Source organism: Poecilia latipinna, unplaced genomic scaffold, assembly GCF_001443285.1.
Source record: "Poecilia latipinna isolate Pla-1442-1.1 unplaced genomic scaffold, P_latipinna-1.0 Scaffold643, whole genome shotgun sequence".
Classification (NCBI taxonomy): Eukaryota; Metazoa; Chordata; class Actinopteri; order Cyprinodontiformes; family Poeciliidae; genus Poecilia; species Poecilia latipinna.
In genome coordinates, this window is record NW_015113259.1 from 142,793 (window position 1) to 159,599 (window position 16,807).

The 16,807-nt window shown below is 35.3% G+C and overlaps 3 protein-coding genes across 7 annotated transcripts in view; 2 read left to right on the forward strand and 1 right to left on the reverse strand.

Annotated features, from left to right (window-relative positions):
* Positions 1 to 4,765, reverse strand: part of LOC106954281 (DNA-binding protein RFX7-like) — a 33,155-nt gene extending 28,390 nt beyond the window's left edge. For all 3 annotated transcript variants that reach the window (XM_015043652.1, XM_015043650.1, XM_015043651.1), the window contains exon 1: positions 4,543 to 4,765. In XM_015043652.1, coding sequence (XP_014899138.1) covers positions 4,543 to 4,739 — 197 coding nt within the window. In that variant the 5' untranslated portion in view covers positions 4,740 to 4,765. The remainder of the gene's footprint in view (positions 1 to 4,542) is intronic.
* A 149-nt stretch (positions 4,766 to 4,914) lies between these two features.
* LOC106954287 (testis-expressed sequence 9 protein-like) lies at positions 4,915 to 10,037 on the forward strand. Of its 3 annotated transcripts, none has more exons than XM_015043671.1 (8): positions 4,915 to 4,999; positions 7,220 to 7,271; positions 7,367 to 7,469; positions 7,683 to 7,774; positions 8,082 to 8,255; positions 8,387 to 8,464; positions 9,721 to 9,855; positions 9,935 to 10,026. In XM_015043671.1, the coding sequence occupies exons 2-8, from the start codon at positions 7,251 to 7,253 to the stop codon at positions 10,007 to 10,009; spliced, it is 678 nt and encodes a 225-aa protein (XP_014899157.1). In that variant the 5' UTR covers positions 4,915 to 4,999; positions 7,220 to 7,250; the 3' UTR covers positions 10,010 to 10,026. The 3 variants fall into 3 exon arrangements, with proteins under 3 accessions (XP_014899157.1, XP_014899156.1, XP_014899158.1); XM_015043670.1 differs by lacking the exon at positions 4,915 to 4,999 and adding an exon at positions 7,093 to 7,127 and having other exon boundaries at positions 9,935 to 10,037; XM_015043672.1 differs by lacking the exons at positions 4,915 to 4,999; positions 7,220 to 7,271 and having other exon boundaries at positions 7,391 to 7,469; positions 7,670 to 7,774; positions 9,935 to 10,037.
* A 1,658-nt stretch (positions 10,038 to 11,695) lies between these two features.
* LOC106954286 (testis-expressed sequence 9 protein-like) lies at positions 11,696 to 15,768 on the forward strand. Its single transcript, XM_015043669.1, has 12 exons — positions 11,696 to 11,808; positions 12,080 to 12,210; positions 12,485 to 12,548; positions 12,633 to 12,709; positions 12,869 to 12,914; positions 13,069 to 13,148; positions 13,230 to 13,369; positions 14,064 to 14,155; positions 14,333 to 14,506; positions 14,619 to 14,753; positions 15,286 to 15,420; positions 15,492 to 15,768. The coding sequence occupies exons 1-12, from the start codon at positions 11,761 to 11,763 to the stop codon at positions 15,567 to 15,569; spliced, it is 1,200 nt and encodes a 399-aa protein (XP_014899155.1). The 5' UTR covers positions 11,696 to 11,760; the 3' UTR covers positions 15,570 to 15,768.
* The last annotated feature ends 1,039 nt before the right edge of the window (positions 15,769 to 16,807 follow it).

Below are 16,807 nucleotides of genomic sequence, written 5' to 3' on the forward strand. Positions count from 1 at the left end.
TTAATTATGATAAAGAGAAAAAAATTCTGTTATATATAAATAAAATTATATATATATATATATATATATATATATATATATATATATATATATATATAAAACATTTTCTTCATTTGCAATGAAAAAGCTCTCTACTGAATTAAAATACTTCATTATACCTTCAAAGAATGTATAATAATAAATACAACAGGTCAAGTCAAAATGCAGAATCATAACAAGTATTTTTAAATCCTTTATTTGTTTTTAAATGAGATGCATCTCTCATGTTCAGGTGAGTCAGACAGTTGTTGACTCTGAAGGGGGCGATGGGTAGCGTCTCTCACTCAGCGGTGCTGGGCGGGTCAGAATCAGGAGAGGTTCTAAGCCGTGACATGAGCGGCTCTCTTTAATTCGCTGTTACCAGGGGGCCGAGGATTTCCTGCTGCTGAAAGCCCGTCATTAAGCTCTTTGTGAGGTAGAGCTGGCAGGTAGGCTGAATGACACCTGATGCAATGTTTAGCAACGGTTCAGCTGCAGAAATAAAGAACTGATGCAACAGCTGCAGTTCATTCTGTGAGGAATGAATGAGAAAAACAGCAGCCATGCAGCTACAACAGAAAATGAACTCTGACCTCTGTGAGCTTCAGCCTTTTGAGAGCAGAAAACGTCTACGACATCGACACCAGATAAGTGACGTTTCTGCAGACGGTTGAACTCTGAATTGGTTCTGGTCACTCAGCCTTTCGGCATTTCATGGCTCCTTGGTTTCATTCAGAAATAAAAGGTCAGAGCAGAGGCCTGAGTAAAAACCAACACTGTATGCATCATAGTTTACATGATGCAAAACAAATGCATTTCTCTGTTTTAGGGTTTAACGCAGCTCAGTAATTTAGCACAAGCAGAAAACAAGCAGTTGAGTCAAGCTTAATTGGTTTTATTGGAATAATGTTTTTAAAACAGAGCCAACAGTATTAGAGAAACCAGCTGAATTCAACAGCTGTGCATCTTAAAGGGGCAGTATGTGTTTTCTAGGCATTTAGTGCTATTTTATAGTACAATCAACTACTTTATCTTCATTTTGTTATAAAAATGTCAGTAATATACAGCTCTGGAAAAAACTAAGAGCCCACTGCACTGAACCCCATTGAAAACCTCCTGGTTATTGATTTCTGAACTTCTCCTGAGTTAAAACATTAGTATTATTGTTTCTAAATTAATTTGAACTTGTTTTCTTTGCATTATTTGAGGGCTGAAAGTACTGCTTCTTTTTGTTATTTTCTGCAAATAAATTCTAAATTTTTGCTTGGAATTTTATGAACATGTCAGTAGTTCATAGAATAAAAGAACAATGTTCATTTTACTCAAACATAAACCTATAAACAGTAAAAATCATAGAAACTGATCATTTTAAGTGGTCTCTTATTTTATTCCTGAGCTGTATAACAAATATTTTAATCATAAATTTTGACTTTGTAATTTAACGCCTTGAAACTGGGCCTCTGTCTTGTTAAAAATGTCTATTTTTAATGCAACTATGCAGTTTTCTAACTATAAACCTTCATTAAAAGTAGTGAAATCGATGCGATATTCAGGAGCATCTCAGTAAATAAGGATATCAAGTTTGAGTTTGAAACAATGATGATCATTTACAGATTCATTATTCGCACATTTCTGTTTCAAGCATTTTATGTTACTTTTGATAATTATGACTAACAACAAGTGAAAACCCAAAATTCAGCTTTTCAGAAAATGTTAATATTAAGAAGAATAAAAACAGTTTTTGAAAATGGATGTTATGTTATGGCCTACTTAGTTATGGAGAAATCTACTGAGTTGCCAGATTTCCTAGTGACAGTCATTCACAGGGCAAGTCACTGGTAAAGAATCTGGCTGTAAACATGGAAAGTGTCATGAGTTGTGGTTTATGGCGATGGTGAGGATGAACACAGGGACCCAGATGATGAATTTAATGATGAAAACTCAAACAGTCCAACACAGGGGGCACAGCAGAGAGTATAGCACAGAGCTAAATACCGGTAGCAACTGACAAAAAAGACTGAAAAGAGAGCTAAGCTAACCAGGACTTTACAGTTCTACTGGAGAGCATCAACATGTGACATTAGACGACAGTAGACGAGGACCCGACAAGAGACAGAGACAACAGGTGGACTTAAATACACAGGGGGTAATCAAGGGAACGAGACACACCTGGGAACAATCAAGGGCTGACAGGACAACACAGAGACTCAGGGAAACAGGACTAAACACAGAAAATCCCAAAATAACTATACAGAAAAACACAGATCACAACAGAAAGTTGAGTGGAAGGAAAAACGTTTGGTCGAAATCAAGCAGGATAACTAAAGACTAGAGAGGATTGTGAATGAAACTTATCCCACACTCTGGAAGAAATTGATTGGCATTGCACGCACGTACGCATGCTCTTACAAATGTGATAAGTAACAATAATGGAGTGAATTTAATACCATATGGATCGATGTTTACTGTATCAAAAGACCAAAATATGATTAGTTCAATTATTTCTTGGAAATCAAAGCTAAATAATAATTGAATACTCATAACTCTTTCATTCCAACACAGCAGCTCAAACTTGATTAATAAACATGAAGAGCTTGCTGCAGAAGGGAGGGTCGTGACCTTTTACTTGCACAAAACTCTTTAAGTATAGATTTAAAAACATTAATGTTAACAGACAACATGCTGATATAAGGACTCTTACATTTGAAACATGATTAAACATTTGAAGGCTAACGAGGAGGAACGTTAACGATGAACACATAACTTCATTAATTCTGCTTGAACATTAAGGGATTAATGGAAGAACAAATACATCAGGACTTTAGAGATGCTTTTGTTAACCAGAGATCAGAATAAAGACATTTTTATCAGCTCTGATTGACGATAGGCCGATCAAATGCTAAGAAATCTGCATTTTTCCCTCCTATTCAATAAATGCATTAAAACTAAGAACTCCCAACATTTTTGGTCATTTGAAACACACGAATCAACAGCATGTCGTGTTTAATAGAAATAAAATACACGTTAAAAACGGATGCTTTGATGAATACATGGGGATGATCTCTTTCAGTTTCTGTTTGATTCAAAACAACAAATTCAATCCAAAACACGTTTTCTAACTTAGTCCTATATTCTTTTAAAATAAATAAGATAAAATTAGTAAAAAATAATAGAAGACTGTGATTGGTGGATCTAGCTTTGTTTGCAGAATTAACTAGGTTATGCTAATAAAAAGCTCAAATGAGCTTAAATTTAATATCTGGGACACAAAGTTTCTCCTAAAGTGTTATCTATAATTTCAACAGTGATGAACTACATTGACAAACACAAACTCATGTGAGGGAAATAACTTTAATTATGGACTACTTATGTTTATCTGGCAACCCAGAACAGGTTTATATACTTTATATAAAGTATATTATATACTTCACTCAACCCACAGCAGGAATTAGAACAAACTTAGAATTCAGAGAAACTATTTTTCTTTTCTATTAGTTTATTCAGAGAAACTCCCATTACTTTATAAATTGTGGAGTAATTGATTTCTCTTGCTTTTCTTTTATTTTGTTTGTATTTCCTCTAAGTCATGTAAAGCACTTTGTCTTGTTGCTGAAAATGTGCTATACAAATAAAATTACCTTGCCTTTAATTGTTCTAACGTTATTTTCTATCAACTTAATCTGCTGTCCAATATGGAGGTCAATGTACAATACATACACTGATCTTTGAAAAACTACAATTTGCATTTACTTTAATATTTTTTGTCTGATCTCATAGTGGCTAAATAATATTATCAGATATTATGATCAGCTATCAGGCTGAAGCAATTAATCGGATTAATGAATGATGAATAAATTATTGAAATAATCAACCACTAATTTAGTAATTGATTAATCGTTAATGGGCTTTTTGCTGAAAGAACAACTTACTCAAAGCCACAAGTATGCAAAAGATATATAAACATTTTGAATGAAAGATGATGAAACGTTTTGTCTGTAGTGGTCTAGTTTTACCCTCACCTGGTTCAAACTCTTTAAAAAAAGAAAAATGTTCTTAGGTTATTACATTTAGGCAATGAAATGTTTACCTCCTTATTTAAAAAAGGAACTTAATTTATGTGTTTGCATCTTTTAATGTATTTATAATGCTGTATAAAAACGGCTTAAGTAGTTAAATGAATAGTTTCTAGAATGTGAGCATTTTTTTTCAATTAAATGATAGAACGGTCGATTATTAAAATAACCATTAGTTGCAGACGTAATCAGATTCCACCAAACATTTGTATAGCCTCCTCTTACTTGAGTACTTATTTGTTTCTCTATTTCATGACTACTTTTTATCTTCACTTGAGCACCAGAAGTACTTGCATTTCCATTTCCACAGAGACTACTGCAGTTTATACTTAAAATTAAGAGATAAGTTTATACTCATCTCGTGTGTTGCTCTAAAACAAAACCTACGGGTAGTCATGAGATGTCTTGTCCAGCATGGTGCATGCCCAAACAGTTAGGTGTAAAACCTCACCAGATGGAGTTCTTGATCCTGAGCTGCAGAGCGCTGGCCTCAGCACCCTGCAGCCCGGGGAGCAGGCCGGGTAGACTCCCCGCTCCGGTGTCCGGCTGCTGGGGATCCTCATCGGCCATTGGGGTGCGCCTCTGAGCGGGACTGGCCTGGAATGGACGGGACTGGACGGAGACAGGCGGAGTCGGGTTAGCGGACATGGGCCGGGACACGTTGCAGCGGGACAGCAGCGCGCCCTGTTGTTGTTGTTGTTGTTGTTGTTGTGGCCACCCAGGACTCCTCCTTCGACATCGCTCGCTTCAGACTCCGGACACCCGCCGGCCGGCCGGTCGGTCCATCTGGAGGCTGTGCAGCCGAAATAGGCGCCGCTGCCCGGAGCCTGGGTGATGCTTGGGTATAAATAAAAAGGAGCGCCAACAGCAGAGCAGACAGCTGGAAAACAAACTAATCACTCCCTCTGGTGAGCCCTGCTCTGCCCCGCACGTTGTGGGATTTGTCCGCATGTGCATGGAGAGTAGTAGCGGCTGGGGACGCGCATGCGCGGTGGTGAAGCCAGCATCAAAAACAAGCTGAACTGTCAGCCGAAGTGCATTTGGATGATTTCTTATTCGTCTGATATTAAGTTGAAATTATAGAAATGTTCGTGCACATTTATTATGCTATTGATTCTGTTCGCTCAGATAAAAGGTCCAAATCACCCAATTTTATGGCTTTGACTCTTTTCATTAACAGTTTATGATCGGAACAAAATGTACCACAATAGCTAAAAAATAAATAAAATCTAAATACATATCCTTATTATAACGCATTAAAAACATTTAAATTATTCATGTTCACAGATTTTGGTGGTTAAAACATCCCTCTTAGAAACGAGACATTCCATCAAAAACAACCTCAGTTTCCTTTGATTCTCAGTATGATTTAATGTCCCTGTTTGGGTTCTCTTTACTTGCGGAAACACTTACAAACACAAAAAACATGATGCCAAATGAAAATACATCTGAACATGTGTTAAAAAGATATGATGTGTGTTTTTCATAAGGCTTGTTTAAAAAAAAAAACCTTGAGAATTACGTTACACAAAAACACATTAGTATGCCTTAACTTACACATATTAATGGTTGGAGTGATGATAAAATGTTTACATTGTGAAACATATTAGTTTGACTATTTTTTGCTCATTAGTAGCAGATTAGAACACACCAAAGACAGTAAATACATTATCATGCCTGCAGATATTTGTCAGATGAGGAAAATATTGACATTCTTATAGTTAAACGAAAGCTGTGTCCTTGAAAAGTCTCTTATTTGGGGATTTCTGGTCATTGTAAAACCTGGTGTATTGAACGATGCCCCCTGGTAGAGGGTTTAAGTACTATGTTTGGTCAGTGTCAGATGTAATAAATAATTTTAAAAAACTGTATAATTAAATGAATGCTAATAGACGATTTGTGTTTTTATCAAAGTTTGACCTTTTCTTTTATAAGTTGTTAAAATTATCAATATGACAAAGGTACAATATCAGCATTTAGTCAAACAACATTTGGAAAAGGTAGAGTTTTATCTTTAACATTTACTTTATCATAATCCTCGGGCTGCCACCTTACCGTGGTGGAGGGGCTTGAGTGTCCCAATGATCCTAGGAGCTATGCTGTCTGGGGCTTTATGCCCCTGGTAGGGTCACCCAAGGCAGACAGGTCCTAGGTGAGGAACCAGACAAACCAGACTCAGATATATTATTCTCAAGATTTTATGAAGTACTGTACTTTTTCACTTCAAATTACTTTAATGACTGATAAAAACACCTGTTTCAAGATTATAATTTCAGCAGTTTTATTTTATTTTATCAAAGCACCATAAACATTCATCCAAACGAACATGTCTGTCTGTTTACGGTGATGCATATCGCCAAATGCCCTTCAGAAGCTTCCGTACTTTAGGAGTCGTTGCTAGGCAACCAGAACTGCGTCTTTGGAGGCGTTAAACAGCAGCGTTAGAAGTTATAATTAAAACATTAACGCCGTCGTTTAGCGGGTATGTGATGCTTAGATTGTTATGTTAGTGAGCCTGACGTGTTAGTTTTGTACCTGTCGGTTTTTTTTAATGTGTTGACTGTATCCCATATTACAAAATTAATTATACCAAAAATTTAAATTAAATTAGCATTTGTTTTTAAAGCTGCACTTCAAACCGGAAATAAATAAAATGACTGATTAACTTGCAAATCTCTCTGTAACAAATTAATAATACTTTTTTTCTGCTAATACTTGCTATAAATTGTGGACTGTATCCATAAGTAATGTGCTTTACTTTCTGCTGTGTCAGTCAGGCTGTTGAGTGTTGTGCTGGAAGCCAAAACAGTAGAACTATTAAAACAAGCAGAGTGAATTATGATTATCAATATATTTGATTTTACTCTCGTGGCAACTTATGGACCTAAGTTAGCCTGTTAATTGAGAAAAATGTGAAATCAATCAGGATGTCTTTCAAAGGTTAAAGAGATTCTTATGGGTTTTAGATGGAGGAGAGTGAAGTCCAGTCAAAGCCTCTACCCAACTGCTCCTGAATATGGAAGATAAACAATTCCAGTTAAGAATCGTCAGAAAAAGCCATCCATGTAGACAGATACACATCCCCACTGTTCATTAAAAGATAAATGTGTTTGTGTCCAACTTCTCAGCTGCAGGATTTCAAAGTCCAAAGGAAGAACCATGCAGGATCCTGGAATGAAGGTACACGTCCAGATATTTTCCTGGATAAAATTGTGAGTATTCTGGAGATGCCTTTTGTTGAGGCTAAAAACGTGATTTATTTTTGTAATCTCTAGTATTTGGCCAATAAAAGAGTGTCAATAACAGAAAAATATATGGATGCTGACCAAGAAGAAAAGGAGGAGAAAATAAATGATTGTGTTCAGGAAAAGGCTGCAGGTAACCTGCTAAATGCTGAATGTTTGAGTCAACTTAAAAAAAAAACTCATAAATCCTCAATTTATTTGTTAAGATTAATTAATAAATTAGAACAACATATTGTTCTAATTTGGTTTTATCCATAATAAACTTAATTATTGTGATTTATTGAAAGTTTAGTAAAGTTTATTAATTATATTATTCATATTTTACTCATTCAGTTTTACTTTACAGCTTTTTCTTACCATGAAACTCGGGTTTTAAGAACCAAGCTACACATTGTCCAAGAAGAACTTGATCTGCTTTCCACTGAATATCATAATAAGGTAGAGTTATAAATCTTAACAAACTCCCATGTAGTTCAAACTTATTTTGCTTTTGTGGACGTTTATTAGAACTATCAGCATGTTTTCATTCTTCATTTTAAAAGCCCTATAATTCCCTAAATATACCAACAATGGTCTCTTCGCCTGTTTATGCAACAGCATTTTAATTTTAAATGTATCTAAATATCAAAATAATGAATATAAAAATATAAATACACAGATTTCTTTTTAAATATTTAAATCTAAATCTTCTTAGAGTCTGATTGGTTTTGGCCTGACTTTACACATGTAAATTCTCCTCTTTCAGAATGATGAATTTGCTAAGCTTTTTGCAACAAATAAGAGGCTGGGCGACGATCGAGCCAGACTGCAGAAGACCATTGATGTCCAGGAAGTACAGATTAAGGAGCAGAAAGCTTCAATTAAAGATCTTGTCCAAATATGTCATAATCTCCATCTGCAAGTGTATGACTTAAACGAGGTTTGTGTCAGTGGCAACTGAAGCATGAGCTTGAAGCGTTTTTTAAGTTTAATGTCTAGATTCTGGCAATGATGTTGAATGGTTTCCTATTTACCATAATAAATAACAGTAACCTTCATTGTTTCTTTAAGCTGGTTAAAGGTTATGATGAGGAGGTGGAGAGGATGAATTCCCAACTGACTGCAGCCAATCTGGCAAAGAAGAAGAAGGTCTGCTGAATTAATTTCAATGCTTTATATTAAATACAACAGACTAAAGATATGTTTATCCTAAATATAGGAAAAAAATAAACTTGGAATTAGTAGAAATCAATAAAATTGCATTAGAAAGCTGATTAGTTGTCAATAGAGAACTAAAATACATTGAAGAGAGTCTTTTAAAAGTAGAGAGTGTAAAGGTTTCCAGACTCTAGTGAAGATTGTTTACCCAAATGGGGAGTTCAGTTTAATAATAATACTTCTACACTGTGTGCACAATTATTAAGCAAGTGAGTATCCAGATCCTCATTTTTAGTCATATTTTAACTCCAAGCTGAAAAAAGTGCAATCTGTTCAGACTATTTAAGCTTAGCAGGTGATGATTATCTGTGTGATGATACTCAAGGTGTGCATAATTATTAGGCAGGTTCTTCTCTTTAGGCAAAACGGGCCAAAAAAGAGATTTAGCTGACTCTGAAAAGTCAAAAATCACCAAAAATCTATCAGATGGATGCAGCACTCTTGAAATTGAAGAGATATTGAGGTATGATCACAGAACCATCAAACGTTTTGCTGCAAATAATCAAAAGAAATGTGTTGTGGAAAAAGAAATAGACAGATTTTTCTAAGGTTTTACTGATGACATAAGAGTGACTCTGGTGGGCCAGATGGATGGATCTATAGGTGGATCAGTAACTGGCAAATATCTCCACTTTGAGTCAGGCACCAGCAAGGAGGAGATGGGGGTTCTGGTATGAGCTGGTTGAACCTTTATTCAAGCAGAAGTACAGGAATAAGTCTGAGTCTTTCAAAAAGACAAAGCTCCATCACATGCATCCAGGTACTCCTCTGCAAGGCTCACCAGATGAAAAACTTCCTCACCTGACCTGAGTCCAGTTGAGAACTGTGGACAGTTGTTAAACTAGCTCATCTTAACAATGTCAGTAGGTGACTCAGAACCCACCTGAGTGATGTTTAAATACAAATCAATCTGTTTATTTGCCATAAGTTCCTCCAGCTGAACAAACAAAACAGGAGTTTTTATCTTAGGATTTAAAGAGGAACGGTCAAGAACCAGCAGAACAGCTTCACCTATAACGGCTAGAAACTAGCGATCGGGGGAGTGATTGAATTTACTCTATATTTCTGTATATGCAGTGTTTTTCTTTGTAAAGTCACAAGACCACATTTATTGTAAATTAGATCCATGCCAATATACTGAATTCAATTGAATTTAATTGAATCATTTTTATTTCTTGTTAATGTAGGTCCTGAGCAGTGAAGAAAATCTAACTATAGAAAATCTGTTGGCTGAGAACAAACTCCTTAAGAAGCAGAAATACGACCTTATTTCGGGTTTCAAGAAGCAAGCCAAGCTCATCGACATTCTGAAAAGACATATAGTAAGTATTTTTATTTTACTGTCGTAATCAGTGTGGTTTGTTTCACATTTTAAAACATTACATAACTTTTTGTGTGCAGATGCACGTTGAGGCAGCAAAGCTGCTGTCCTTCACCGAGGATGAGTTCATCAAGGCCATGCTGAAGACACAATAAACATGATCCTCACTGTCCTTCTTAAAAAGCCATTTCTTCATGTTATGGGGCTGCACTGTAAATGTAATCCTGTGTTAAACAACCTCAGTTTAAAGTTGCGTTGATTAATATTTTGTTCACTTATTCACTCAGAAGGTTTTTTGAAACATATTTTGAAAAATATATTGTTAAAGCACAGCTTAATACATAAAAATATATATTAATAAAAAAAATTTCTTTTATTAATAAGAAAATATTTATTACAGCTGCTCATTCATCAGAGCAACACATAACAGAAAATAGAGAAAAGCTCGCAGTTCACCTTTTTTCTCTTCATGTCTCCTCCAAACTAAGAATGTATGATATTTTAGTGTCTGTTGCATGTTTATCTACACTTAAGGAAAGTTTGTTTTTCTATTGGCGATTATGCAAATGCATACATGCATATCAGTTTGAACGACGTTGTGAAAATAAGGAAATAATTTTTTGTCAAACTAAACCAAACATGGGAGAAGTAGCATTAGGTTTTTATGCTCCACTAATGTGGAACAAACTTCCAGAAAACTGTAAAACAGCTGAAACACTGAGTTCTTTTAAGTCAAAGGAACTCAGCCCACATGTGAGCTCTAAACATGTGGGCTGAAAACCCTTGTGTTTATAGCTTTGATTAGTACGGTAGTAGACTTTTGATGACTTTTGAGAAATGTACTGTTTATTGTTTATTTCATACTTTGAACTGGCTTGTTGCTGAAATGTGCTATACACATAATCTGGTCTTAATTTGAGCGACTTCTTTTGTTGTTCTCTGGTTTTCACTGTGAAATGTTCTGATCAGATTAGGCTGTAAAATTTTGAGAAGAAATTCTCACACAATAAACAAAACAATAAATAATTTACAGACTTTGTCCACTTTTAATGTGACGTTTACTCTATACAATTCACCAGAACAAGTAATGGGGGGGAAAGAGTACAAAAATGAAAAAATGGGCAATAACCTAGTTGCACAAATGTTTTCACTTTGTTGAAACAGCTTTTAGGTGCAAATTCAGCATCCATTCTCCATTGCCTGTCAGCAGGAGTGTACCGTGTAAAAGTTTTTTTTTTAATCTACAGATGTCCAAAGTCCTCTTCATGTGATACAACTGATTTTTTTGTTTCTTGGTTGAATTCAAAACATTAGTGAAGTCTAAAAAATTAGGATTGAATATCTCCTACTGAGAGTGAAGACAGTGTGTCTCCACTATGACACCAGATTGCCCCTCCAAGTAATATCTCAGATGATTGATATGTAATGACACCGGGTCATTCCTGTACAGTCGTCGGTGTTATGCAGCACACATTTTTGCAATACACCAAATGGGGGAAGAAGAAAAACAGTGAGAAATGTGAAGGATGTGGAGAAAAGGAATAGATATTGTTTTATCTTATCTCTTAGGTCCACATGAGGTATCACAACACCCCTCAATGTTTCATGTTTTAACTGTTATATTCAATTAAATAAAATTCAAAAATATTTTATTGATCCCAAAGGGAAATTAAATGTTGTCATAATTCATTTAATTACTATTCTTGAACAAATGTGACCTCAGTAAATCACCTTATTCAGTATTTATTTTTTCAAAAATAGCGGGAATGTCTTTGTTGAAGAATATTTCGCAGTACTCTCACGTTTGTTGCCAAACGCTGAAATTCCATGCAAATGTCTTTCAGGAGCTTCCGTACTTTCGGCTGTTGAACAGTTGTTGCTAGGCAACCCGGATTTAGCCACAACAATGGCCGACAAAAGTTGTAAGAAAAAGGATAAAGCCGTCATTTCGGAGGTATGTAATGAATATATTTAACTTTGGGTGTTAGAAAAGTTCAAACAGAGCGTTTTCTCAGCTTAAAAAGCATTTTTTATTTTTATTTTAAATCTGCTTAAAGATAATTTTTACCCCCGTTTTGTGATTGTGTTCGAAGTGGAAAATGTCAAATTATTCACAAAATGCTGAGTTCAGACAAAATAAAAATTCAATCACAGTGCTTCTAAAGCTCGGGTTAAATACTAAATCTCTCTGTAACTCAGTTCTGTTGTTTGTTTTTGTGTTATAGGCCAAGAAGCGTCCATCATCCAGTACAGCTGAGAGCGCCAAGAAGATGGAAGCTAAACCAAAGGAAAGATGTAACTCGAGTCCAACAAAAAAACATATTGATGACATTTATGCCAAGGAGGAGGAGTACAAGTAAGATAGTTAAACGTGTTAATGTCCTAATCACCTTCCACCCCCTCCTTTTTTTAAACAAAGCAAAGTAATTAATTATTCCTTCCTATAAATGGTAACATACACTCACCATATACATACACATACTTTAGTCATTCAGCTGTTCAGTTAAAATGTACATATTTAGTGAAATTTTGTTGCAAGGCTCCAATAATAATAAAATAAACAGATAAATAATAAAAAGTTTCACAACTTGTATTCAAAACTATTTTATGCATCCTCTTGTTTCCATCAGGCTGTTAAATGCTGAGCTTGAAGCCAAAACATCAGAGCTAGTGAGACAAGCAGAGCAACTCATGGTAAGTTGTGAATATAGATTTAAAACCTAATCTTGTGAATTTCAACACTTTCAAAGTAAATATTTTCTGTTTGTGGGATTTTAGAGAGAGCAAAGTGAAGTTCTGTCATATCCTCTCTCTAATGAATTCACCGTGGAAACGGAGGGTGGAGATGGTTTCAGGTAAGAGCTGTGACAAGAGGGCAGAGCATACTGAACAATGCGCATAGGGAGCTCCGCTGTGCAGGCACATACATTCAGATCTTTGTTGTTCATGAAAATAATATAACTAACAAAGCAGGTGCTATATGTGTATGTGTGTGTCCGACTCCTCTGCAACAGAAACTCAAAATCTCAACCAAAAGCTGCACAGGATCCTGGAATGAAGGTATTAGACCAGAAAGGAAACTTTGGTTCTTGGTCAGATGTTTGTTTTTTAATCTGGAGCAGCATTTCCTTCAGGCTGAACAATGTAATAAAGACAATCTAATAATTCATACTGAGTACACAATTCATACTGAGAATTGTGTACTCCTTAAAAGGTGAGCAAAAAAAGGGTCACATCAGCAACACAGAGTAAACATGCTGGGAAACAAGAAAAGAAGCCACAGTTTAAAACAGCGTGAGTTTGATTTTTGCTTGCATCATCAGTTACATCCTTGTTTATTATGATGGCTTAAAACGGACATATTGTTTATTCCAGGACATCGAAGGACTCTCGTGATGATGAAGCTATATTGAATAAAGCTGATATCTTCTTAGCAAAGACGATTCTGGGCCTGCAGGAGATAGACTGTGGTCAGGAAAACATAGTGGACAGTGCTGAAGATTACGGAGGATTAGGTAATGACCAAAGTAGAATAAAGTCACATTTATATGTTGATACAAATGATTTGAGCAAATTAGAAAACAGTTCAGTATTCAACTCGGAAGGACCCAAACGTTTTGTGCTCTTATTCTGAAAGTGCTAGATGTAGAGACGCACAGTGCTAGTAGTTTGCGCTGCTAGTCGTAGTTGAGCTGGTCTTCCAGCATTAATGCACCCCAGTGGTTTTTCAAACTTTCAACTGGAACATGGTTAAATTAAGGTAAGATCAATCCTGTTTCCAGATCAAAGTTTGAACTTCAGAGGTGAAGGAAACTCGGCTTGTTTCTGGTTCCAGGTCTTTATGCTGGGAGTTCTGGAAATTTCTGCCGCAGCACTTTTCTTTTTTGAAAGATTCTGATGAAACAGTAACTAATGTGAACAGATCGTGTTTTTGGCTATTGGTGTTTAGCATCTATCTCCCCATTACATTTAATCTGCTCAAATTTACCCTTCAAAAAATATTAAAACAGCCGAAGTTCCTCAATCTGAGAACTGTGGCTCTACACCTTTGTGTAAGTTTTATTCCTGTAAGAAGCACTTGGATTCACACTCTTTTAAATAAAAAAGTACTGTTAGAAAATTATTGATCAGTGTGTCCAGTATTTGATATTTATTGATTGTTTTAGAATGAGTAACTATTTACTGTGATCACCGTATTTTCCTTTGCAGCCGTTTCTGATGCTCAAACACGAGTGTTGAAGGCAAAGCTTCGAATTATGCAAGAAGAGATCGACACGCTTTCTTCTGATTATCATAAGAAGGTAAAAAAATAAAAATAAACAAAACACATTCCAGCAACTCCTTTTGCTTCACTGTAATCTTATCTATCACCATAAATGTAAAGAAGAGGCTAAAACACAACTCCTGGACTATTCAGACCTTCAGTCTCAAGAAATAAGCAGACTACTGGTATTTAGAAAATGCCCCTCACCTTTCAGGAAGAAGAAAATTCAAAGCTGGCTGCAAAAATTAAAGAGCTTGAGGAGGACAGAGTCCGGCTGCAGAGGACCATCAACATCCACCAAACACAGACTGAGAAGCAGAAAGCCTTAGCTGAAGAGTCGGCCAGAAAATGCGACGATCTCCAGCTGCAAGTGTCTGCGTTAAACAAGGTTTGTGTCCCCGGAACTGCTTAGACAAATCTGTCAGAAATGACAGCAGCCTTCACTGCTCATGCAATCAGATCAGAACTTATAACAGTGACACCTGCTGCGCTTTGAATAGGAAGTAGAAACTCTGACTAGATCCCAAAAGCAAGCGGCGTTTATCCACAGCACCGTGGAGGTTCGTCTGAACAGAGCAGTGGAGGAGGCGGAGAGGCTGAAGTCTCAGCTCGCCAAGACAAAACAAATAAACAAAGTAAGAACCTGACTGCTTTTCATAGTGGATTAATACTAAATACCAGGAATCCATGTGTTATCATTATCTGCATCATGTGAGTAATTTTACTCATCATGCCACATGTCTTGAGCAAAGACTAGTGGTCATCTAGCAACACCTGAGTATTTTAATTTACATGAGAACAATCTCAGAGACCTTAGAATCGTTTTAGTTGTGGTGTCAGAAGTTTGTGGATTTGGTCAGAGATCATATTTAGAAATGTGATTTGTACTTTAAGGGTTAAGTTTGTGAATAAAAACTTTAGTAGCCCAGACTTGCTTCTAGCTTTTAACAAAATACCTTAAAATATGACACCAGCGACCAAATGTTTATTAGCTACGATTTTAGTAGCTAATAATTCAAGTTATCTTTTAATTTATGGAAGGTAAAGATGTTCTTCTTAAATTATTTTATATATTCCGAATTTCATGTGATCTGATGCTTAAAGTCTTGCATGAAAAGTTGGTCTAATTCAACTATAACTTCTTAATTATTGTGTGTGTTAAACAAGGACAAAATCAGTGAAGAACAACAAAGTAAAGAAAGTCTTCTAGCTGAAAACCAGATTCTGAAGAAGCAGAAAACTGAACTTATTGCTGGTTTCAAGAAACAACTGAAGTTGATCGACATTCTCAAAAGACAAAAGGTGAGGATCTCTACTTTACACCCGCACTCTGTTCGTGTTTTATCTTTGAAAATATGACTTTGTGTTTGCAGATGCACTTTGAAGCTGCAAAGCTGCTGTCCTTTGCAGAAGAGGAATTCATGAAAGCTCTGGACTGGGGGAAGTCATGAACATGGAGATATACACAATTTATTGAATTACTTTTATGTTTTTTTTTTCTTTTAAGATAAATACTTCAACAGGTTCCTTTTAGAGATGTTTGTATTGTGAACTGTTTAGATTTGATTAGTTCACTGTAACTTGTTTCGTTTAAGAATTTAATAAATGTTAACAGTCTAAATTAAAACTAAATAAACTTAAAAATAAAAGTTAAACAAAGTGTTTTTACTAAACCTACAAAATTCACTGCAACAATACCGCCATCTAGTGGTCACTAGAGGGAGAAACATTGCTTTCTGAAGTCTTCACCGGTATTCAAAGGTATTGCAGAGGAAGCCGTCTGCTTAAATGTTAACCTGTTTTAGAAACAGATGTGAAGCTGCAAAAATAATGTAACATAATGCAAAAACAACAGATAATCAACCAGAGCCTCATTTTTAACGCCATAAACACATCCAACTATGTACGATGTTTTTGTTGAGTCTTTAGTTGATCAAAATGCTTAATGATGGCCTCAAATATTAGGTAATACATTAAATTTTAGAAGCTGATGTGATTTGATTCTGAGAAAATTACGATCTATTATGTTAACCCCAAAGAATCTTAACTAGTATTTTTGGTCAAGTTTCAATGGCAAATATCTTAGAAACTTATTTCAAGGTACACTTGAAATAAGACGAAATCAACAAGTAACTTTTCAGCAACATATTGGAATTAGGAACTTGTTTTAATTTTTTTAATAATGATGAAAAAGTACTACTTCCACTTGCAGATTATTTCATTTATGATAAAAATGTATAAGTAAAATCTGCCAACTGGTACTTCTTTTATTATAAGGATGTATTTACTTAAAATGAGGTTCTATATCTTACTGGGAAATTGTTAGTGTAGATATTTGCACCAGAAACTAAACCAGTTCAAAAACAAGTTTTTATTTATTCATAACTTTTTTAACCAAGTTGAGAACAAATTTCAATTTTGGACTAAAAAAATTACTTCACTGACTCTCAGAATTGGTCCAAAGGAGATTCAATTATCAAATTTTTGCTGGATTTATTATTCACTATATTTAACAAGTTGCAGGTGTAATATAACAACTGATTTAAAGTATGATTAACACACAAGTCTTCTATTCAATGTTTATTTACAGGGAAAAAAAAAAAAAAAAAAAAAAAAAAAAAAAAAACTGCTGCTAAAAACCACAATGCAGATTCCGGAAAAATTGGGTTTATAAAGAGAAAAAAACAGG

Bases quoted from the DNA above. Each gene is read 5' to 3' on its own strand.
- LOC106954287 (XM_015043670.1), top strand. From the start codon at position 7,108: ATGGAAGATAAACAATTCCA. The intron at 8,465-9,720 runs GTCTGCTGAATT...TTGTTAATGTAG, and splicing joins ATCTGGCAAAGAAGAAGAAG to GTCCTGAGCAGTGAAGAAAA. The intron at 9,856-9,934 runs GTAAGTATTTTT...TTTTGTGTGCAG, and splicing joins ACATTCTGAAAAGACATATA to ATGCACGTTGAGGCAGCAAA.
- LOC106954286 (XM_015043669.1), top strand. From the start codon at position 11,761: ATGGCCGACAAAAGTTGTAAGAAAAAGGATAAAGCCGTCATTTCGGAG. The intron at 12,710-12,868 runs GTAAGAGCTGTG...CCTCTGCAACAG, and splicing joins GAGGGTGGAGATGGTTTCAG to AAACTCAAAATCTCAACCAA. The intron at 14,754-15,285 runs GTAAGAACCTGA...GTGTTAAACAAG, and splicing joins AGACAAAACAAATAAACAAA to GACAAAATCAGTGAAGAACA.